We start from the raw sequence: 24,926 nt of genomic DNA, 5'->3' as shown, positions 1-24,926 counted from the left end.
TGAAGACGTCTACACAAGTCAAACATGTTTCAAACTGAGTGTAAAATTCTCTTCATATTCTAAGAATTGATTCAACTTCACCCACAAACTCAGTAACAGATTTATAAATGTCTGCTGCAGCCTGATCCTGACACTCTGTCACATTTAACTTCCAGAAGAAAAAATGTTGTTAAATTGAAGAATTATTGTTTCACCAAAACACACTGTGAAGTTTTTATCAGTGTCACAGTGCAGCTCTCAGACTGGGACAAACCAGGAGACACACAGTGAACTAAACAACACAGTGACTTATTTACAACAGAGACACAAACAGCTGGAGGAGTGAGTGCAGTCAGTAGTGCAGCAGTGGATGAGTGAAGATGTGCTGTGTGGATGTTGAGCTGTAAAAACAAACCAAAGGAAACCAGAAGCCCCGACACAAAGATGTGTGAGCAGATGTTCTGAAGGATTTCTATACATGGAGCACATCAGGCCCAGGTGTGTCCCCTGCTGCTGATGAAGCTCCCAACAGGTCTGCAGCCCTGGAGACAGAAAGCACAGCAACAGCAGAGTGAAGCCGTCAGAGAGGCGTCACTGTGAGCTCTGTTTAGATTAGAGAGATTAGAGAGAGACTTTATTAATCCCAATGACAAACTGCAGCGTTACAGCAGCCGAGTTACACATGAATCACACAACAAACACCATGAAGACACTCAGACAGGAAGAGAAGAGTTTACTCACTGATGACTTTATTATTTTATTTCTCAACTACAAACTGAACTCAGACTGAAAACTAGGAGCAAACTTTAACTCTACATATAATTATATTTTATGAGTCTAGATCAAAGTAACTAGTAACTTTATCTGTCTGATTAATGTAGTGGAGTAAAAAGTACAATATTACCTCTGAAATGTAGTGAAGTAGAAGTATAAAGTTACATAAATTAGAGTACAATTATAAGCTCAGTACTTGAGTACTTGTACCCGTCTGTCTCTGGATGTGTGTTAATCTGAGTTGTTGTCAGAGACTCAAACAAAAGCTTTTAAACACTTAATGTTTCATATTTTAAAACACATTTTTTCTCTGACTTTAGTGAAATAAAAAATATATCAGGCAACAAATCTCATGTGATGTCAATTCAAGATCATTTTTAGTGAGTCGTGATTTTTTTTTATCAACTTAAAGCTTTTTAAACTTAAAACAGTCCCGATCATCGACTGTATAAAATATAGTCGAAGCCTTCAGGTGTGAAAGTGCCTTAAACCTGCAGTCTTTCTACCGACCAGCAGGGGGCGACTCCACTGGGCTCAGAAAGAGGTGTGATTGTGTGGAAGCTGCTTCTCACCTGATTTATTCCCTCAGTAAACAGTCTCCTGATGAGTTCATGGCCTCAGTCTCTAGTTTCAAGTCTTCTTCAACTCAACATGATGTTCATTTAGTCAGTTATGGTCCCAGTGACAGTAAAATAGATGAAGAAGCAGGGTGTGATTTAGGGCCTGAAAACCTTCATTCATGCTGAAACCCATGTGCCTCTTAATGGTGACATCATTCTTAGTGTTCAATGATTTAAAAAAGACTTTGTCGTCCTGGTTTTTACCTTCAATAATTGAATTGATCATTTAGAAACTGTATTTTGTGTTAACTCAGGTTGTCTCTGCCTCATATTTGATTCTGTTTGAACATCTGAAACAATTAAATGTGACAAATATACAAACATGGAATAAATCAGGAAGGAGTCAGATACTTCTTCCTGACACTGAACATAAAGGCTGTGGAGCTGCAGTTTTTACTGGACGATGTAAACTTGTAATTATAACCGTTGTGTTGCAGTGAAGGTCCAACATGACAAACAGCTTCCTGGTACTTTATTCATTAACTGCAGCAGAGTTGGTTAATTACAAGATGAATTAACTTAAAATCCAGCATTAAGTTTTGACTTAAAGTGAAAATAAGATGAAAACATGAGATGAACTGTGACACTGTGGTTTCTACATCTGAGCAGGAGTCTTCCTCTTCTGTCTGAGCCTGAAACCAGGAGTGAAGAAATGTTCAGCGCCTCCAACATTTACTGATGTTTGACTGTGACTGAGAATCAGAGTCTTCATGACACAGTTTGTCCACTAGAGGGCAGCACCAGGCTCATTTTACACTGTAAAAAGTCCCTCTCATTACATAAAGTCACACTTTTTATTAATCAGATCTAAAGGATCCTCATCAGATTTTAAAAATGTTTCAAACTGAGTGAAAACTTCAGTCTTCTACTGAGACTCAACTTCAATAATCTACAGACTGTGTGTTGATCTGCTCCCATCAGGCCCAATAACTGTGGAGCCGACCAGCACCAAGAAGCTCACAGTGATTTTAACCTTCATGTTTCTGGACAGTAGTCAGTGGTGGAAGAAGTACTCGGATACTTTACTGAAGTGAAAGAAGCAGAAACACAAAGTAAAAATACTCTGTTACAAGTAAAAGTCCACTTGAGTAAAAGTGTAAAAGTATCAGTAAAAGTATTGTGAAGAAGTTTTATATTTTATCAGATGATCCTGTGTTTTTACTGTCAGATCAAAGTGATGGACTGTAACTAAGTCCATTTGTTTCTTCACTGCTGGGACCAGAACCAGAAGCAGCCTCTGAGCTGTGGAGCCCAGCAGGAGGAAACTGGACCTGAGATCAGAGCTCACATCACTGTTCCTGCTCACATTCATCCCAGTGGAGTTTTCATGTGAAACAAGTTCAGATTTCAGGAGCAGACTCACCTTTAGTTGTTCTGTGTGAGCTGTGAGGTCCAGTCTGCTGTTTATCATCTGCACTGACCTTCTGACTGATGCACTCACTTTGTATCTGTTTCAGGACTTTCTGCTGGAGTGATTGCTGGTTTTGTAGTTCTCAGCCTCCTTTTAGTTGCGGCTGTTGTTGTGGCTGGTGTGCTTTACAAGAATCGCATCACACAAAATCCTAAGAAAGGTAAATTTAAATGTATTGAATCAACATATTAATGATAAACAGACACAACTCATTCTTTATATGTATCTGATGTTCAGAGTCTTGACAGTTGTTTTATCCTCTCTGACATTCATCATTCTGTGTGTATTAACACTCAGAGTAGGATCAAGACATTTGGGATTTTCTTGAGTATAACTTTGTTTTGTTTCCTGCTGATCCAGGTTCACCACCAAACACAAATGACGGACCACCAGACGCTGAACTGAGAACCACAATGATTAAAAAATAGTCAGCACCACTTGGAGTCTGAGACCATGCTGGATGACGGCGAGGACATTTTGTCTGGTCACTTATTTCAGTTGGAGAAGTAAAACCTGGTTTTAACATTTAAATGAATCTGAGGTTCAGGTTAGGATCGGGGTTGTGTTAAAGCAGATAGTTGTGATGGCAGCAAGGAAGGTTGTTTGGGTGACGATGTGCATGTAGCTCGTTCTGCTTTCATCACTATGTCCCATTACCACGGCAACAATCGCTCCCTGAACCGTCCTCATGTCCTGAACCTCATCCAGATCATAGACAGTAAGATCACAGCATGTCTGCTCCCTCAACTACAGAGCAAACTCACAATTAATATACAAAATATACACATACACAGTCCTCGACTTTATCTCACAGCACTCAGTCACAAATAGTGTCCAGGTCAAGTGTAGGACCCAGAATCCTGTTAAAGTAAAAAGGCATCAGCCCGACTCACTTCCTGAAACCAACAAACCAACATTCACATCCACTTCAAGCAGTGATTGGCCAAAACAGGAAGTCTGCAGGGTTTGAACTTCTCTCTCCAGCTGTATTTTTAATCTTCTTTCACATCTCGTGTACAACAGAGTGCAACTTCCAGGAAAGATTGTATGAACGTGGTCGTTGTTGAGGACAAAGACGAGCTCTTTCACTCTGTTCTATGTTGCTTTTATTCTTTTATTTTTATACTCTGATTATCTGATGCGTCTCCAGCAGCTGGTCAGTTAATCACAGGGTCGGTGGTTCGATCCCCGGCTCCTCCCGTCCACATGTCCAAGTGTCCTCGAGCAACAGGCTGAAGCCCAAACTGCTCCCGATGGTCAGACCAGCACCTTGTATGGTGGCTCACTGCCATCGGTGAGTGAGTGAGTGAGTGAGTGAGTGAGTGAGTGAGTGAGTGAGTGAGTGAGTGAGTGAGTGAGTGAGTGAGTGAGTGAATGGATGAATGAGGGCAGCAGTGCTGTATAAATGCCGTCTATTCACCAAATATTATCAGACTGCTTGTAGAGCTTAAAGCTCCTGACTGAGCTCCACATGTGCTTTAAAACCATCAGACTTCACTGAACTAAAGCTGCTGTTAACACTGTCAGTCAGTGTGAACACTTTGTAGCTACAAGTAAATATAATGTGACTTTTATATTTGTTGCCATTATTTGGGACGAGCCTGTATTGGTTCTTTATTATGTTTCCAGGTGCTCAGGCAGTCTGTCAGGTCCAGTTACACACTGATGTTTCTGTTGTTCACTGATGATGCACTTGTAGTGTTTCATGTCACTTCAGGCAGCGCTTCATCATTTCTGTACAAACGTTTGAATAAAACATGAAAAATGTCAAAACTGTGTGTTGTGACTGTTTCTGATGTTTCTGTGTTCAAACTGTGATCAAAGAAATAAAAGTGATTTTAATTTCAGAAGACTTCAACAGATACATTTGACAAATAATTCACTGATCCTGTTTGAATTGTGTCATGAATGTCACATATGATGTTTTTCAGTTTAAAAGATAATTTTCTCACAGAACTGAACCAGAACCAACTCTCTCTTTCTTACGACCTTTTCTGGGCCCAGTTGGCTCCATGTTGGTGTTGGTGACGTGTGTTGATGAGACGATGTAGTTCACTGAGCGCTTTAACACAAAACTACAGAGATTTTACTTTATTAATAACAAACTGCGATTTAATGACTTGGAAAAATATTTGTTTTAAATGACAAATATCATCTGTGTTGTTCATGACACAGTTCAAGATTAAAGGAGAAGAAGAAGAAGGAGGAGAAAAATCATGGATGTATTATATATATATATATATATATATATATATATATATATATATATATATATATATATATATATATATATATATATATATATATATATATATATATATTAATAATTAAATATGCAATTAAATATATAGGCTACATCATAAGCTGCCTTACTATGGCAGAGAAGCTCAAACTTTTCCTCCTTTGAGAAAAACTTGCTGACTGAATTAATGGAGCAATGTGGTCAAATCACTGAAGACAAGAAAACGGAAAACAGCGCGGTGAAAAAGAAAGAAACAGTTTTAACGCATCGACCGGAGTGAAAGAGAAAAGAGACGTCGCTCAGCTGAAACCTGGAAAAACCTAAAAACAAAAGCCAAAAAAGATGTGAGACGACAGATGTTCGTCACAGGAGGAGAAAGATGATCCACTGGCGGAGAAGATCAGTTCCTCATCCCGCAGCAGATTTACAAAATCCGTGGACCCGCTGACTTCAGACTCACCCGGGAAGATGGTTAGTAAGATCTTGTAAAATGGTGTCTTGTAGTGTGTCAGGATCTCCGATTTGGTTTGAGATCACAGTATAATGTGGTGTCATAGTGTGGTGAGATTAGGGGAGACACCTGGTGTGTGACGTCAGCAGCGGGGCTCCTTAATGGCTGATCGGGTGCAGCTGTGACTGATGGCGGAGAGAGGAGCAGCGCGTCCGGCTGCACCGCTCTGTGGGCGGGGAGGGCGTCAGGTAGCCAGGGGGGGTCAGCAGCTCAGGTGTGAGGAGGGGAGGGCGTCAGGTAGCCAGGGGGAGTCAGCAGCTCAGGTGTGAGGAGGGGGGGGCGTCAGGTAGCCAGGGGGAGTCAGCAGCTCAGGTGTGAGGAGGGGAGGGCGTCAGGTAGCCAGGGGGAGTCAGCAGCTCAGGTGTGAGGAGGGGAGGGCGTCAGGTGGCCAGGGGGAGTCAGCAGCTCAGGTGTTAGGAGGGGAGGGCGTCAGGTAGCCAGGGGGAGTCAGCAGCTCAGGTGTGAGGAGGGGAGGGCGTCAGGTAGCCAGGGGGAGTCAGCAGCTCAGGTGTGAGGAGGGGAGGGCGTCAGGTAGCCAGGGGGAGTCAGCAGCTCAGGTGTTAGGAGGGGGGGCGTCAGGTAGCCAGGGGGAGTCAGCAGCTCAGGTGTTAGGAGGGGAGGGCGTCAGGTAGCCAGGGGGAGTCAGCAGCTCAGGTGTGAGGAGGGGGGGCTGGCTGCCTCCTGTAGCCAGACCAGGGTCCACACAGAGAGGCTGTGCCGTCATCGCTCCCTGTGCGGCCGCGCAGCCGCCACCAGCCGCCAGCAGCTCCTGTCCTCGCCGCCCAGCGACGCCGCCGCCCCGGGGAGTCGGACGGCGGCACAAGCTCAGACCCCGGGCGAGCTAAGTACTCTGCTATTTAGTTTCTATGTATTTATTAGTGTTGGGTACAGGTCGGCCTATTTTTCTGTTTTATGAGTGTTAAGTGGCGGAGTTGCCTGGGGAGGGAGCCGGGTCTGCAGGTGCCATATGCTGCAGGTCAGCCGTGCTGACTGCAACACAAACAGCAGGTTTACAGCAGCCAGGCCCGGACGGGCCACAGGCAGTGTTGAGAGTGGGTGAGTGTATGAATGTATGTCATCGTATTTGTTCAGGAGGAGGCGCTGATGCGCCAAATATGGCAGAGTCACGTGTGACTGACACCACGATCTCACAGGGGGATGTTACCACCCTCTGTCTCTGTCTCTGTCCACGGGGAACAGTTTGTTTGTGCACAGTTCGGCAATAAACAATGAGGTTGATGGCTGAAGAGACAAACGTCTGAACGTCTGTTCATCTCTTAGAATTATTATTCCGCTGTGCAGGTATAAGAAGGTATAAACCCACCTGTCAACAGGCAGAACCGGGAGTGTTCCCGAAGCGCCGGCCTGTGATTGGCCTGCACCTCTCTCTTATTTATTTTTATTTTTATTTTTTAACAGGCTGCCGGCGTCGCGGCTCTCTGACTTTTTTTTTCTAAGTCAGAGAGGCAGACACATGAACACCACCAGGCGCTGCCATTTGACATGAATGGCTCTCATTTGTAATAACAGCTGTCTTGGCCCTGCAGCATTATTCTATTAAGATCTAGTGTTGTTGAATGTTGCTGTCTGTTGCTGACTTGCTGTTGTGTCTCAGCACAAACATGAAAGCTGTGTAGTCCAACCTTAGGTTCAGGTTGGGGTTCATTAGTATTCCCCCGTATGATAATTACAGCCTATATAAAATATTAGTCAATATTATGTGATTGCTTATTAGGAACTATGCTCTCGGACTGTATTATACATTGCATATATGTGTCTGTCAGTGCGTGTGTGCGTACATGTGGGTGTGGGTGTGAACGTGCGTGTACATAACATAACATCTACTGGTCCTAAGGGACATTTTACTTTTGAAGCTAAACTACTACTTCTGTACTTTTCCTTTAGTTACTCTGAATGCAGGACTTTAATCATGAAGGAGTTTCTTTGTGTTGTGTTGTAAGATCTGAGTATTTCCTGCACCACTGACCAAAGAGTCCAGTGTAAAGTAACTGATGCAGTTTCAATGAGAATGAACAGGAAATGATTATCAACCAAAGTCTCAACCTTTTGGCTTAATTCAGTTTATTAAAGCGAGTGACGAGCGCTGACACAGCTTCATATTCAGAGTTATACACAGTTCAACAACTATTATTTTGCATCAGGTGACTGAAGGAAAACCAACATTTTTCATGGGTTTCAATTCAAGTTTGAAGATCAATGAGTGAATCATTAAACAAATGTCAACAAAAATGTGTTTGTCCCCAAACACAGACTGTTTAATTAAACTAAAAACAACATGATTGTTGATTGTTTTAACTTTCAGTCATAAAAATTAAAAAAACAAAATTACATTTTAAAACTTGTTTTATGTATTTAGTTTAAACCAGCTGAACTGAAAAGATGCAAGTTTGTCTTCAAAGACTCTTTCGTAAAACTTCAGCATTTCAAAAACAGTAATAACATCCAGACACCGTAAATTCATACAAGGCAGGAACAAAGTGCAGCATTTACATTTAATAAAGAAACAGTGAAGCAACTGAAGAACCGCTAACAATCAAACCTTCAGACCATCAATGACGACAAAACCAACACAAATAATAAAAAAACCTTCTGTATTAAATAATCCAGAAGCCTCCTGTACAGACAGTAAAGACTGAATGACTTTTAAGGCACCACCAGTGATTTTCACTGTTCACACACATGCAGCTACATTCAGGAACATCTTCACGTTGCACCTCAGTGCAGGAATAGAGACAGGTGAGCGTATGGCAGCACATCTGGATAACTGCCATAAACCCAACAGAGGGGGGGCGAGGACCAACGTTTGAATCAGACTCACTTCCCCCAAATCACATCCTCACACAAACGTTTGTCCTCCTGAATATTTCTGACCTCACCGACGTCGATGGTCACAGCACAAATACCAGCTCTGTGTGCAACTGAAGATCTTTGGCTTCTGAATAAATGAACATAACGTAACAATAAGGCCGAGTCTCAACTGCAGCATCACATTATTCCTGTATGAATACACAAATATATACACAAATCTACAAACAGCAATCATTTGTGTTTGACTGTAACAACTCGGGTAGACAGATACTAATAATACAAAACGAGCTGGAGAAAGGTTTTCACCTTGTTTATGTCCAAAAGGTGCATCGAACAAGTCAGAAAATCAATTATTGATCCGAATAAAATCAACTGGGCGACGAAACAAGGTCTGGATTTCTACAATCCACCCACACGTCCAAACATTTAGAGGCAAGTTAATCTATATAAATCCATTCAAAATCCTTTGCAGTCAAGAAAACAGGCAAAAGTGATGCTATGTGTGAGTGTGTTCCTCCTCCAAGGCTCAACAGTCCCTTTATCTGCATCAAACTGTCCTCACTGTTAATGGGGTCTATTCTGGGCCGAGACACATCCTCCATCTGAGTTTCATGGAGATGTGTTTTTGTGCAAGTCTGCTGACAAACCAGCCGACACACAAACAGACACACAAACAGACACAGGTGACATCATAACGTCCTTGGTGGAGGAAACTATACAAGGTCTGGATTTCTACAATCCAGCTGCTCATCAAAAGCCTTTTGAAAGCCTACAAAACATGCAAAACATCTGGTTCTGATGATGGTTGATGATGAATGTGTATTTGCCAGGCACTGAGATGTTAATATCTTCTGTTCCAGGTCTCCTCTTTAAGCTTTTCCTACAGTCTTTTTAACTTCTTCTATAATAATATCACCACTCAGGATATCCGTGTTTTCTGATGAAGCTTCCTGTAAACACTCTTTAACTCCTTCAGACCCAATTTCTTTCTTCCAGAATTCTTTGTCCTGTTATTTTTAATTGATCCAGCTGTAGTTTTGTCCTTTTAAAGCCACCTGGTCACCTGATTCAGGGTTTGGTTCCACTCTTTGACCTCTTGGAGATAATTAAATATTTATGTTGGAAACAATCATTACGATCATTCATAAAACCTGTGACCTGTAAATACAATGAGGAAGACAGTGGGATGAAGAAACAAGATATTATATCAAGTAACTAAAATACAAAAAATAAAACATTAAAAGCAAAAAATACAGAGTTCAGAAACAATCATGTTGAGTCACAGCGACTGTACATGTTTCAATAAATCAACACAAAACCGCTGTAATAAAAACGATCTGTGTGAAACGTGTTAAATCTTTGTTGATATCAGAGTTGTCGAGTTTTACGAGGCTGTAGATTTATCACAACAACTCAGTCTGACCAACAAGTGATCACAACGTCTCTCATGAGGCTGTAGATCACACTCACACACACACACACACACACACGCACGCACGCACACGCACACACACACACACACACACACACACACACACACACACACACACACACACCTTTACAACAGGTAAAGGTATCAAAGAGACTTCAGTGGCTCTGCTTGAAGCTCTCTTTCAGCTCCTGGGTCACTGGGCACCTGCAGAAAACAAAAGTATGCATTAAGCAGAATCAACCTTTATATTAAACAGAACAACAAAGATTTTAATGTTTGTTTCATCTTTCTGAAGTCTGTTTCAAACAGTCAGTAATGGAGAGTGAAAGATTTATCTGAATGGTTTCAGTCAGTGTGTTTTAAAGACGACTCTGAACTCGACCATCAAACATAAATCCTCAACCTGTTAAATCACTGACTCACATTTAATGACACGTCATGATTTCAGCTTCATCACTACATATTAGGATTATTATAAACATCCAATTCAAACTCACTCTGCTGCCAAATGAAGCACTTTGACACCTGAGTGTTAATAATGAGCACCAACAGCTGTGAGTCACAGAGCTGATACCAGAACATGTTCAGCTCTTTGGCTTCATAACTTAATCAATTCATTCATTATCAATATGGAGTCTGATGGGATCAGGAAGCCATTAGCTTAGCTTTAGCATCAAACCCATAAACAGGGTGAAACAGTTAGCCTGGTGCTGAAGGTGTATTTCTAACTTTAGTCTGTTTCCTTCTGCTTCCAGTCTTTATGCTAAGCTAAGCTAACCACCTCCTGAGTCTAATACTGGTGATGTTATTACTTAAAGTGTTGAACTGTCCCTTTAAAGGCTACAGCCTGACATATTCAGACCTACAACATTCAAACCAGAAGTGTTAAAGCTTCAGATCTGGAAAACTAGTCAACATCCTATTTTTTTGTCTGTTCCTGCAGCCAGCTGGCTTTTAGGAATCAGTTTGAGAGTTAATGTGAAGTATCTCATGTCAGATGATTAACTGGCTCAAAGGGACAGTTCACTGCAGAATCAGAAATACATATTCAGTGGGTAGAGTAGCCAAAAATAAGTCCTCAAGTAGAAGTAAAACTTATATTAAATAGTTATTAACAACAATTTGAGGACGTCCTGCACTACAACAGACGGCAAACTACAACACCAACATACTACAGCAAGGAGATGAAGAGAGAGAGAAGAGGATGAAAAGGGAGAGAAACTCACCAGACTCCTTTATAAAATCACTCAGTTTTGTAAGTTGTTGAGTTTGGACAAACTTTATCAACTTTGTGAGACGCTCACTATGATGAATTCTTAATTATTTGGGTCTTCTCGTTAATTCAGCAGGTTATAGAAGAAGTTCTTTATTCTTTGTGCACAAGACACAGTTTCATTTTGTTCCATTGATTTTGATTGCCAGCTGATAATCTACTCAAGTAAAAGTATTCTGTAATAAACTACTAAGAAAAGTACAATTTATTCAGGTATATGTAATGTAAATAATAATATTGATACATTAAACGTACAGTCCTGCTCACCATTATTGGCACCCCTTCATTTTTTGCATAACCTCTACAGTATCGTCAGAAATAAATGGAAATGTACCAAATTTATATCATCAGGATCTTTTAATTGGAGGTCCAAAGTAATTTAACAAAGAAAATTGTTTTTTCAACTTACATATTGTAATTTCAAAGAAGAAACAGAAAAAACAGCATGTGCAGCAATAATGGCACCCCTCTTTAATATCTGGTTGCACACCCTTTGGCAGTGATGACAGCCTCCAAATGTTTCTTATACGCTTCTATAAGCTTCTTGCACTTCTCAGCTGGTATTTTCTCCCACTCTGTCTTTGCAAATTGTTCAAGCTCTTGAACGTTTGCAGGTTTCTTTTCCCCAATGGCAGATTTCAGCTCATACCAAAGATTTTCAATCGGATTGAGATCAGGACTCATGGCTGGCCATTTTAAAACAGTCCATTTTTTCCTTTTCAACCATTCCTGCGTGCTTTTGGATGTGTGCTTTGGGTCTTTGTCTTGCTGGAGGACCCATGATCTTCGACTCAAACCAAGTTTTCTTACACTGGGTAGGACATTTCGCTCTAAAATCTCTTGATAATTCTCTGATTTCATGATTCCTGTGATACGGTCAAGGCCTCCAGTACCAGATGCAGCAAAGCAGCCCCACAGCATTATGGATCCTCCACCATGCTTAACTGTTGGTAGGGTGTTCTTTTCCTTGTAGGCTTCATTGCGTCGTCTATAAAAAAACTGTTGGTGTGCATTGCCAAAAAGCTCTATTTTTGTTTCATCTGTCCACAGAACATTTTCCCAGAAGGATTGTGGTTTGTCCAGGTATTCTTTGGCAAAGATTAGTTGTTCCTTTTTATGTCTTTTCCTCAGCAGTGATGTCTTCCTTGGCCTCCGCCCATGAAGCCCTGTTTGGTTTAGTGTGCGGCGTATGGTACTTGTTGAAACCATGACTCCAGACTGTTCCAGGTTGGCCTTCAGGTCTTTGGATGTTTGACGTGGTGTTTTTTCCACCATTCGCACCAACTTTCGAAGACTTCTCTCATCAATTTTTCTCTTCCCCCCACGCCCAGGGAGGTTCTTGACAGTTCCATGCTTGGCAAACTTCTTAATAACATTACGCACTGTTGAAACAGGGACACCAAGGTCTTTGGAGATGGCCTTATACCCTTTGGAGGTCTTGTGTTTGCCAATTATCGCACTTCTGATGTCCTCAGACAGCTCCTTTGTCTTCACCATTGTGACAAAGGAACAGGGGATAACAGATGGCTTTTTAAAACAGGGAAGTCATCATTCATTGGCTAATTCATGTCACATGGGCACAGACAATTTATCACAGATGATTCTCATTTGTGATTTACCACAGGTGAGTCACAATGTGTTTCCATACTGATTTACAGCAAAAGGTGCCAATACCAGTGACACAGCAAGCTTGAAGTTTTTCTATTTTTTCCTCCCATTGTTAATTGTTTTATATTGTTGTTTATCATTTGCTCTTTTGTATCAAACACGAGTTCTCTATAGAAAAAAAATGTTTCACTTCAGAAAATATTCCACATTATGTACTTAAACTTCATGGGTGCCAATAATGGTGAGCAGGACTGTATAGTGCTTTTCTAGATACTAAAGTCACTTAACAAAGGAAACAACAAAAAAGAAAATGAATCTGTGAGTAAAGGGAACATATCAGAAAGTGGAGGAGGAGAACAAACTTCTCTGGTGATTGTAAGAAGTTTTGAGGGATTTGTTGAAAGTTGAGTAAATGTAATTTGTTACGAACCAACATTGCTGAGAGGAGACTTACCTGTTGAGGCACTCTCTGTATCACCTGGACGATGCTTTTGCACCAGAGAATCTGCAGAAAACAAAACAAAAGTTGACATTACATAAAGTCGACTTTTACATCACACAGAAATGATTTTGGTGCAGATTTTAATGTTTGTATCATCTTTTAAAAGTCTGTTTTCAAACAGTCAAGAATGGAGAGTGAAAAGTTGCTCTGAACGGTTTCAGTTTTACTTTCATTGTTTTACAGAAGAATCTCAATGTTCAATGTTACACTGAGGTCGACCACCAAACATAACATTAGATCACCGTCTCACATTTAATGACACGTCATGATTTCAGCTTCATCACTACATATTAGGATTATTATAAACATCCAATTCAAACTCACTCTGCTGCCAAATGAAGCACTTTGACACCTGAGTGTTAATAATGAGCACCAACAGCTGTGAGTCACAGAGCTGATACCAGAACATGTTCAGCTCTTTGGCTTCATAACTTAATCAATTCATTCATTATCAATATGGAGTCTGATGGGATCAGGAAGCCATTAGCTTAGCTTTAGCATCAAACCCATAAACAGGGTGAAACAGTTAGCCTGGTGCTGAAGGTGTATTTCTAACTTTAGTCTGTTTCCTTCTGCTTCCAGTCTTTATGCTAAGCTAAGCTAACCACCTCCTGAGTTTAACTCCACATTAACAGACAGACATGTAACAGTGGAATCAATCAGCCATCAGTCTCTGTGAAAGAAGCTAACACTGGTAAGGGTTTTACTTAAAGTGTTGAACTGTCCCTTTAAAGGCTACAGCCTGACATATTCAGACCTACAACATTCAAACCAGAAGTGTTAAAGCTTCAGATCTGGAAAACGAGTCCAGTGCGTCTGTTTTAAGTCCGTTTCTGCAGTCAGATGTCTTTTACCAAACCATTTTGAGAGTTAATCCAAAGCATCATTCATTAAATGATAAACTGGATTAAAGGAGCATTCTGTAGTTTTGTGAAAGACTTTTAATCAGAAGAGAAAGATCTTCATTGACTGATTTGTTTTCATGACTGAATAAACAATTTCATACTGTTTTACTTTGTTAATATGTGGCGGACCCTGCCACCTTTCTACCTTCCAACAGTGTTCTGGGACCTTATTTTCCTCTGAGAACAGCTTCTTTATTCAGCTTTGGAAAAAATACATATTTCTCAGTTTGTATTAATTATTACTCATTAATATTTTAATATTAAAATTATGAGATTGAACTTCTTCAAAACAACATATCGCCTCTTTAAAAGGTATTAACTTGTATCTAGATGAGCCTTTTTGTTTGTCTCAATTGTGTTTATCAGCAGAAAGCTTCAGGATGTAGAGCCTCCACTTTCAAATGTTCACTTGTGAACTATACGAAGAACATGAGTGAGTGATGTTCAGAGGTCTGTCTGATGGAAGTTAAGTGAATTAAGTGATTAACTTTAATTTAATCAGTCAGTATTAGAACCAGAGGCCTCATGTAAATAAACAGAAGGGTTCAAATCTGAGGAGACAGAAACAAACTGTCTGGACGTGAAAGTATCACACAATGTATCTGTAATGTTGATGTCTGCACATGATGGATATGTTGGTGTAATACATGATATAAACTTACATCTACGGCCCACTACAGCAACAACCAGAAGTAAAACTGCAACAGCCACAGCAAGGACTATAGTTGCCAACCTCCACCGCTCCACTTCTCTGGATAAGTCCTCTGAAACACATCACAAAAAGTTAATGTAAAACTCAGAATGTTGCTGCATATCATGTACATTAACCTGAACACAGACTCCACAGACACAACAATTAAATGTAAATTTAATAACACGTGAACAATGAAAATTCTTTGATGACGAAACCATCAGGAAAGAAATCTCACCATTTAACTGCACACACATCTCAGAATAAATCTGATGGCTAATCTCCTCCTGTGTGGCTACACAGCGGTAGCATCCTGTCCTGGTCACAGTGTAGATGAGAGTAACGTAGTAACGGCCTCCTCTCTCTAAGACCGGAGGCTCCTCAGCAGGAAGGATGTTTCCAGCGTTGTCCTGCCACTCGACTTTAGGTTTTGGAAAAGCTCCTCGAACTTCACACTGCAGCAGCGACCAGTCCTTTGTTTCATCAAGTACGGTGATGCGTGGCTTTGGAGATGCACCTGTGAACACAATATAAACAGCAGCTTATTAAGGGCAGCACAGCATTTACTACTGGACTGTGAGATATCAAGTATAACTAAGGCTCTAGTGATGTAATCATGTTGCTTTTATCCCGTCACTGACTGAAACACTGTGTTTAAGAGAGAAGACAGGAGAGAAGCAGAAAAGCACAATGTGAGGCTCACACTAGATTTACAACCAGCGTTGTGTCACTACAATGTTGGTGCTAAACACAAATGAACAATGTTAAACTTCTCTCTATTTTGCCTGCACCCAGAGCCCCCTCACCTTTTTACCTGCAAAACTCTGCCAAAACACGTCACCCTTCAGATTTCAGGGCTGTCATATCAACTACAGACTGTTGATGCACGGACACAAAGATACAGTCAGATGTTGAGAAGGAGACAAAGCTGCCCGTCTCTCTTGTATCGTGTGAGGATCATCTCACCAAACTCTGATCAAACTGTCTGAACCCGATGGTGCAACTATGAACCAAGAGTCTGTCACTACTCTGCCCATTGCTGCCTAAAATGCTTTCAGAAACATATTGTAGTGACTGTTTAGATGTAACACAGTCATGGTCAACACTTTACGTCCACTTGTAAAGAACATGTTCATCATGGCAGCCTTCAGCTCCAATGATTTCTACAGCTCTCATGTTTCTGTGATGAATAAGTGGAACACAAACTACTTTGTCACTAAAAACATTCATGAAGTTTGGTTCAGATCTGACTTTATTATCGGTCTTCTGAAAATGTGACCAAATCTGCTGGATCATAAATATACATACAGTAACTTGAACAATCATTTTAGATGATTATAGAAAGTTGTTTGAATCAAATGTTCTTTGTAGCATCTTAACTTCTTCTGAGTGATTCTGATTGACAACAGCTGCTGACTTTTCTGGGCCCATTTTAATAGGACTTTTTTGATGCAGCCATTAGACTCAAACACTACAAAGGGAAAGTCTAAAGAGCTGTTCTGCTGTCAGTGGATCTGCTGCTCTAAAGAAAGTAAATGGAATAATGAAGAAGGATCATCTCCAAATTTAGTAAAACCTAAAATCATCAGCCAGAAGATTGGGTCCTGGGGGCAGTTGGGTGATCCAACAGGACAATGATCCCAAACACACATCACAAGTGGTAAAGGACTGGATAACTCAGGAACATGTGGACTGTACTGAAGAAACAAGTCAGAGCCAGGAAGCCAACACATTTAGTTGAACTTCACTGATTCTGTCAAGAGGAGTGGTTAAAATTCAGCCAGAGGACGACCAGAAGCTTGTGGATGGTTATCAACAGAATGTGACTGAGGTGAAAATGGCTGAGAAAGATTTAAACAAATATTAGAATTACTGTATGTATATTTATGATCCAGCAGATTTGGTCACATTTTCAGAAGACCGATAATAAATTCAGATCTGAATCAAACTTCATGAATGTTTTTAGTGACAAAGTAGTTTGTGTTCCACTTATTCATCACAGAAACATGAGAGCTGTAGAAATCATTGGAGCTGAAGGCTGCCATGATGAACATGTTCTTTACAAGTGGATGTAAACTGCTGACCATGACTGTATATATTGTTTGTAACCAGCCGGCCATCATACTGTTTCCTGTTTCAAAATGGACTCCGAACTAGAACTTGCAGTACTTCACCCATCAGTGGGAGTGTTTGTGCCCTCTGTCTGTTTTCTCTGGTCATGTAGCAACAATTTAAAAACTATTTCCATCTTTCTGCAGCAGAGACAGCCCAGTTTTACACAAGGGCCATCTTTCAAGCAGTGAAGTACTTCTTTAACTACATACCAGCATTTTTAGCCTCTTTTGAGGTGATCACCTCGTGAGATTTCAGAGGAGACTTTTCCTGTGAGTTTCTAGAAACAAAACAGATCTAATTTTTTTAAGAAAAAAAGCAGCAACTCAATTCCTCCAATGGGAAAAGTAACCGTAGCCTTCACTCAACTTTCACAGTCGGAGTTGCCCCAAAAGCCTGACGCTGCAGTAGAGGTGCAGCTGCCTGCTGAGGCCATCTACAGGACCAATTCCAAACTTTTGGTGTGTTACACAGTAACATCGAAACCAAACTCGTTTCTTAGCCAAAGAGATCGTCTCTTCCTCTCAGGGGAATAGGAAACAGCAGTACATCAGGAAAGCAGTCCAACATTTCTGCCTGGTGATTGTTATTAGTGCTGATGTCTTCACCTAATCCTGCCCTGACTGCACAGTCTGCAGGTCTGCATGTAATAAGATGTGAAAGACAGCGACTACCTCATTCTGCTTCTTTACAAGGAACGTAACCAGAAAATCAGCTTTCTTTTGACCATAGTTTCATCTAATCAGAGAAAAGTTTATTTTCCATAATGAAAATGACTTTTTGTCAGAAAAGGCTGATCATCACTGACCAAACATGACTACTTTCTACTTTATGTCACTGTAAACTGAAAATCTTTGGGTTTGGAGAAAAAGGCACATTGGACCCTGAGACCTTTAATGTAATGATTTGATTTATAGACCATTAATGGATTAATGCAAATAAAATAATAAGAGATTAATTAATAATGGAATTATTAGCTGCAGCCCCACACTGAAGTTAACTTATGAAATCACAAGAAGTTTTTTATAATTATTAGAAAAACATCTTTCAGTTTTCTTGTAACTTGACACTCACTGTTCTGTACCAGTCTGAATAAAAAGTATCTGAAGCTCAGATGCAACATCAGCTTCAAGCGATCAGTCAAAATGTTGCTGAAGACAGTTTGAATGCAACTGCCTCTATAGAAACAGTGGATCATGGTGTATTTACAGTCTGTTAACAGTCACAACAGAAGCTGGACTGAACAACATCAAGTAGATCAGACTGAACTTTGTGTTTGTGTCTCAACAGCTGATAAACACTGCAGATGTAGAGATCAGTAACATTATAATCATGCATGTGTGTCTGTAGTGATGATTCAGAAAGTTCTCAGTTATTAATCTGACACATTTTTAGCAGAAGGTTAAAATGCTTCTGATGTTACATCAAATAAAATAATTGTGGAGACTTTTATGACTAAAGAACCAAATCAAAGCTGATTCACTGAAGCGATCAGCTGACATGATGTCTGTTAACCTGCAGCTGCTGGTTGTCCCTCTGCTCATGTCAACCTGCTGCACTGTGAGAACAACACGTCTACATGGAGTCACTGTATCAAAACCTTTGAGTGATACTGAGGCACAGAGAGTTGTAGCACACCTGACAGGTACAGAGATCAGTGACACCATCACTCACCTGTGGTTTCTCCTGATCGGTCTTTCAAGAGCCGTTCTGAAAGATAAATGAGAACATTATTTTTTGCACAGTGAATGGGTGAGATTATGAACTTGTTACATGTTATTAATGGATTCATTTTTCAGTGCATCAAAGGCCACATATTCAATGAGGGAGCTGCATGTTTAAACTATCATCTGATAACTGAGTGGGTGAGAAGATGCATCAGACAAGAAAACCGCTGTAGAGCCTTCCTGTCCAGGGCCGTGATCCAACCAGCCAGTGTGGGATGTTTCCAGTCAGGATGATTTCTATTGCTCCTCTGGAAAAGTTGACCAGGATCTGTCTCAGGAATCTGCTCACCCCGTTCCCACTGGTCAAATATCCAACTTAAACCCACTAAGATCAGGCTTTTGTTTGCAATGGGAATGAGTGAACTCTGCATTTACACCCGCGTCCTGGGGGTGTTACTGATTACTGTTACTGTTTAAAATGGTAATCCTGACAATAATCCCTATTTTTTTACAAAATGTATCAGTAATCTGATTACTTCTTTTTCTGTAACTAACAGAATACAGTTACCTTTATTGTATCCTAATAACATGTGACTATGACTGCCTGTCATACAGCACATTAACTGTTTAATGAAAGCACTCACCAACAAGAAGGTGAATGATGAATGTTTGAAGATTTGGAAAAAAGCAGCTGTAGATCCCGCTGTCGGCCATCTTCGTATTCTGGATCTTTATGGAGGCGTTGCCGTTCATCAGTTTATCTTGAAAATGTGAGACTCGACCTTTGAATTGCTCATCTTGACCTATGAAGCCGTTATTGGAATGAAGGCCTGAATCATACACGAACACCTTCTTCTGAAAATCTTTCCTCCAGTCAAAGGCCTGTCCTGTGATGTCCTCCTTGGTGCTGAGGGAACAGGGTAAAACAGCATCACTGTCTTCTTCCACGACCACTTTGACACCTGGACCTGAAAAATAAAGTAAATGTAATCATTATGTTCAACGGAGCCGTCAGGTGAAAACATTTGCTCTGAAACACCAGTTTACATCATGGTAGTTAGTAACCAAATGATTTATGGCTTTAAGTTTTCCTCCACATCACACCTCCTGAAATATTCTCCCTCAGGAGACAGCTTTGATAAATCAGTCTGTGTTATTTCAGTGATGACATCATCAAACCTGGATGACCTGGATATGAAAACTGTGTTTTGAACCTTTGAAGAGAGATATTTTCTGATGTGTTTGGAGCTGCTTCTGACCTGCTGCACTGCAGCTGACAGACCCTCACACTGTCCAGAGAGATATTCACAGCGCTGGACAACCTGGAGCCTTTCTTTACACTCTGACTTCTTACTCAGAGAGTTTACAGTTTGAAACATGTGCATATTATCACAGCGGATGAGACAACACAACACAACACAAACATATTTCTCTTCATTAACAAGATTAAGAATATTGTAAACATGAGACTCTCGGCTGAAATCTGAGCTCAGTGTCTGTGATTCTGTTAAATGTTGGTGATCAAGTTTTGCTTGTTTAGTTGTATAAACAGAAATCACCAAGAATTAAGTGAAGGCATTTGAAGTTGTGATCACTGAATAAGTGTGTTTGGCAAATAAACATGGGTGCTGGCTGGAGCGCAGTCAGACGAAAGTGAAACTAGGTCGAAGGAAGATTAAAGTTGAAAAGAACAAAATGTGATTAAATTAGTTCATGAGTCGACACAGAAAACACGGTGGAGAATTAAGTAGAATTAAAATAATGAATAACGTAGCGACCAGACACACGGTGGTGCCTCCTATAACACATGTAGCTGTTATGCTAATGCTACAGTGGAAGTTACAGGTCGTGACGTACTAGTAAATATCAACTTTCTTACCGGTTCGTCCAAGTGTTGTTACACACAGAGTCAGCAGACAAACACAAAGATCCAGAGATGTCCTCATGTTGAAGCTGAAGGCAGAGGACGAACTTCACAACAGAACCACTTCCTCAATGTTTTAACTGACGACGGTGAGAAGCCAACCTGCCGCTAACTGTCGTTAAAGAGATATTTATAGTAGAAATGTCCCAAATAAAGTCTCAGTGGCAGCAGCTGAACACCGCACAGTCCAGTATAACATTAATCCATCCGTAAATACGTTAATATTCAGTAAATATACGCGAGAAGGCCTCGGCACGCTGACAAGTTTACCTGCCGATAACTTCCTGTTTTTTTCTTCCTCTCTGTGGTTCAGTGCTGTGCAGGAAACAGACTAACTGCTGCATGATGTCACATTGCGGCCGAGCTGATGTTTCCTTATAGAAACTGTCTGTGCAGTGAGCTCTGTAGTTATTATTACTACATCTACACACGTAGACAAAGAATGGGCCATCATCCATCGCTGGCTGACAGTCATCGACTACTGAGCTGTTTACCATCGTAACATCATGATTAAAAGTTGCCCCACCAGAGAGTACAAAACTTAGTGTGTCTCAGGGTGTCTAAAATACTTTAAACTAATGACACATGAACAATTAAAATCAGTTTGTGAGTAAAACATTGAGACAGAAAACTCACCACTGATAATCAGGAAGGTTTCAGCACTAGTCTGATGGCTAATGTCCTCCTGTGTGGCTACACAGCGGCAGCGTCCTGTCTTGGTCACAGTGGTGTTGAGGGTAACGTAGTAGCTGCCTCCGCTCTCTGAGACCTGAGGCTCCTCAGCAGGAAGGATGTTTCCAGCGCCGGCTCTGGAGATGCACCTGTGAACACAATATAAACAGCAGCTTATTAAGGGCAGCACAGCATTTACTACTGGACTGTGAGATATCAAGTATAACTAAGGCTCTAGTGATGTAATCATGTTGTTTTTATCCCGTCACTGACTGAAACACTGTGTTTAAGAGAGAAGACAGGAGAGAAGCAGAAAAGCACAATGTGAGGCTCACACCAGATTTACAACCAGCGTTGTGTCACTACAATGTTGGTGCTAAACACAAATGAACAATGTTAAACTTCTCTCTATTTTGCCTGCACCCAGAGCCCCCTCACCTTTTTACCTGCAAAACTCTGCCAAAACACGTCACCCTTCAGATTTCAGGGCTGTCATATCAACTACAGACTGTTGATGCACGGACACAAAGATACAGTCAGATGTTGAGAAGGAGACAAAGCTGCCCGTCTCTCTTGTATCGTGTGAGGATCATCTCACCAAACTCTGATCAAACTGTCTGAACCCGATGGTGCAACTATGAACCAAGAGTCTGTCACTACTCTGCCCATTGCTGCCTAAAATGCTTTCAGAAACATATTGTAGTGACTGTTTAGATGTAACACAGTCCAGCAAAAGTGTGAAAAAGACCTTGATACTTGAATTGTTTATACGTGGCGGACCCTGCCACCTTTGTAGCTTCAAACACTGTTTTGGGACCTTATTCTCCTCTGATAACAGCTTGTTTATTCACTGATGGAGAAAATAAATACATCTGAGTTTGTATTATTACCTCATTAATGCTGTAAATATTAAAATACTGAGTGTGAATGTCTTCTCCAAACATCGTGTCCCTTTAAAGCATTTGAAGCTGAGTTTGCAGTGTAACACAGTTAAAACAAAGCAGAACAACTAACAACGTTTAACCACAGATGGAGAAAACCTTCATGAACTCATCACGACTGTTAGCAGCTTTTTGAAAAGTCAGTTTGAAGCCAATAACATGTCTAATAATCATTATTATATATCTAGTTAATTATTATACATGTAGTTAACCACAGCAGTGCAGCAGGTGGCGCTGTATGAAAACAAGACGTCCTCTCAACACACACACAGTTCATGATGAATGACACGACGACTGAAGACACACTGACCTCCTTTAACAGCACAGTGAGGATCAAACACACACAGTTGTCAGTCAGGACCTCACATTAGAAATAAACTGGAGGATGATGAAGAGTTAAGATGTGAAATAACGACCAGAGGTGACGGAGTGAGCAGACACCGAGTGATGCGCCTCCTCGGCTCCTGGATGAGCAGTGAAACTGAGCTGTCAGCTGCCGCATGTTCCCTGTTTCTCACCGTGTTGCTGTCCGAGTATTTCCCCAGTCGACGTCAGCAGCCAGACACCGACCAGCAGCTCTGCAGAGCCGCCGGCAGAGCTTTGAATCCCGGCGTGTTGTCCCGGTGCGGCCGCTCAGAGCAGGCGGTGCTAGCTAGCGGCGGCTAGCGGCGGTTAGCGGCGGCTAGTGGCGGCTAGCGGCGGTTAGCGGCAGCTAGCGGCGGTTAGCGGCGGCTAGCGGCGGTTAGCGGCAGCTAGCGGCGGCTAGCGGCGGTTAGCGGCAGCTAGCGGCGGCTAGCGGCGGTTAGCGGCAGCTAGCGGCGGCTAGCGGCGGTTAGCGGCGGCTAGCGGCGGTTAGTGGCGGTTAGCGGCGGTTAGCGGCGAACTTCACGCGACCAGCCGTTAACTGACGTTTGAGGCGCGTGGAGCAGTTGTACACAGATACAAACCAGTTAAATACTCAGCGGGTTAAATACTCAGCGGGTTAAATACACAACAGGTTAAATACTCTGACAAAAGACAAGTAAGATAGAATTAGTAGACTAAACTAAAAGTCAAACTTTGACTGCTGAATGAAGGAAATGTACTTTACTTTATGAACGTGTAAAATAGAGATGGAAAAAAGAGACGATGCTGCAGGATTAAACTGTAGTCCAGTTCAACTAGAGTGGTTTTTGATCTGGACCTGGTCTAATGTGGTCTGGATGTGTAAAAAGCAGTGAAAATGCCCTTTTTTTCATTTTCACAAATAGAATAGAGGTTTTAGGTGAACAGGAGATAAATGCCACTGTATAAATAAATAAAAGTCAGGATAATCAAACCCTGTGATGTCCCCTGTCATATTGGAGTATTGTTTTGGGTTTTTTTTGCTTTTTAATACTGAGCAGGTCGAACCACAGCAAATAGGTAGGAATAGAAATAAGACTGAAAATCAGTTCACTATGAGCAAGGACAATTAGGAAAAAATGCTAGAGTTGAAAATGATCAATGATCAATGATCTGTTGTAACTCTTCTATTTGTGCTTCATGTCAAGGGTCGCATCAAACTAAATTGTAAGAAAGGTAAGATTAAATATTGTATCAACATATTAATGATGAACAGATACAACTCATTCTTTATATGTATCTCACGTTCAGAGTCTTGACAGTTGTTTTATCCTCTCTGACATTAATCATTCTGTGTGTATTAACACTCAGAGTAGGATCAAGACATTTGGGATTTTCTTGAGTATAACTTTGTTTTGTTTCCTTCTGATCCAGGTTTAGGACCACTTGGAGTCTGAGACCATGCTGGATGATGGCGAGGACATTTTGTCTGGTCACTTATTTCAGTTGGAGAAGTAAAACCTGGTTTTAACATTTAAATGAATCTGAGGTTCAGGTTAGGATCGGGGTTGTGTTAAAGCAGATAGTTGTGATGGCAGCAAGGAAGGTTGTTTGGGTGACGATGTGCATGTAGCTCGTTCTGCTTTCATCACTATGTCCCATTACCACGGCAACAATCTCTCCCTGAACCGTCCTCATGTCCTGAACCTCATCCAGATCATAGACAGTAAGATCACAGCATGTCTGCTCGATGATCTGCAGAGCTGACTCACAGTTAATATACAAAATATACACATATACAGTCCTCGACTTTATCTCACAGCACTCAGTCACAAAAAGTGTCCAAGTCAAGTATAGGACCCAGAATCCTGTCATTAGGGACTTAATGAAACCAGAACAATACCGTCCAAGTTTTATATACGTGTTCAGAGCCGAGGGGCTCGGAGCAAAAAAGTGCCGTCACACGTCGGCGGTTCGATCCCCGGCTCCTCCCGTCCACATGTCCAAGTGTCCTCGAGCAACAGGCTGAAGCCCAAACTGCTCCCGATGGTCAGACCAGCACCTTGTATGGTAGCTCACTGCCATCGGTGAGTGAGTGAGTGAGTGAGTGAGTGAGTGAGTGAGTGAGTGAGTGAGTGAGTGAATGGATGAATGAGGGCAGCAGTGCTGTATAAATGCCGTCTATTGACCAAATATTATCAGACTGCTTGTAGCGCTTAAAGCTCCTGACTGAGCTCCACATGTGCTTTAAAACCATCAGACTTCACTGAACTAAAGCTGCTGTTAACACTGTCAGTCAGTGTGAACACTTTGTAGCTGCAAGTAAATATAATGTGACTTTTATATTTGTTGCCATTATTTGGGACGAGCCTGTGTTGGTTCTTTATTATGTTTCCAGGTGCTCAGGCAGTCTGTCAGGTCCAGTTACACACTGATGTTTCTGTTGTTCACTGATGATGCACTTGTAGTGTTTCATGTCACTTCAGGCAGCGCTTCATCATTTCTATAC

General features: G+C 41.2%; 2 protein-coding genes across 2 annotated transcripts in view; one reads left to right on the top strand and one right to left on the bottom strand.

The window, feature by feature from the left end:
• The window catches only part of LOC140997856 (CD276 antigen homolog), a 45,791-nt gene that overhangs the window by 7,668 nt on the left and 13,197 nt on the right, over window positions 1–24,926 (top strand). The gene's annotated exons all lie outside the window — the stretch shown is intronic.
• LOC140997559 (butyrophilin subfamily 1 member A1-like) lies at window positions 14,910–20,573 on the bottom strand. Its single transcript, XM_073467507.1, has 5 exons — window positions 20,436–20,573; window positions 19,201–19,524; window positions 18,564–18,599; window positions 15,016–15,294; window positions 14,910–14,914 (listed from the first exon to the last, which is right to left on the bottom strand). Exons 1-5 carry the CDS (start codon window positions 20,500–20,502, stop codon window positions 14,910–14,912), a joined length of 711 nt encoding a protein of 236 aa, XP_073323608.1. The 5' UTR covers window positions 20,503–20,573.

Source organism: Pagrus major, chromosome 6 (assembly GCF_040436345.1).
Source record: "Pagrus major chromosome 6, Pma_NU_1.0".
Lineage (NCBI taxonomy): Eukaryota > Metazoa > Chordata > Actinopteri > Spariformes > Sparidae > Pagrus > Pagrus major.
The sequence above is the reverse complement of the archived record's forward strand: the minus strand, read 5'-3'. Positions and strand labels throughout refer to the sequence as shown.

What these genes read in the sequence shown, in the direction of transcription:
- LOC140997559 (XM_073467507.1), bottom strand. Translation starts at nt 20,502, where the DNA reads ATGAGGACATCTCTGGATCTTTGTGTTTGTCTGCTGACTCTGTGTGTA. An exon ending in AACAACACTTGGACGAACCG is followed by an intron (nt 19,525 to 20,435) that starts GTAAGAAAGTTG and finishes TTTATTTTTCAG; the next exon opens with GTCCAGGTGTCAAAGTGGTC. An exon ending in CCGATCAGGAGAAACCACAG is followed by an intron (nt 15,295 to 18,563) that starts GTGAGTGATGGT and finishes TTGTGTTCACAG; the next exon opens with GTGCATCTCCAAAGCCACGC.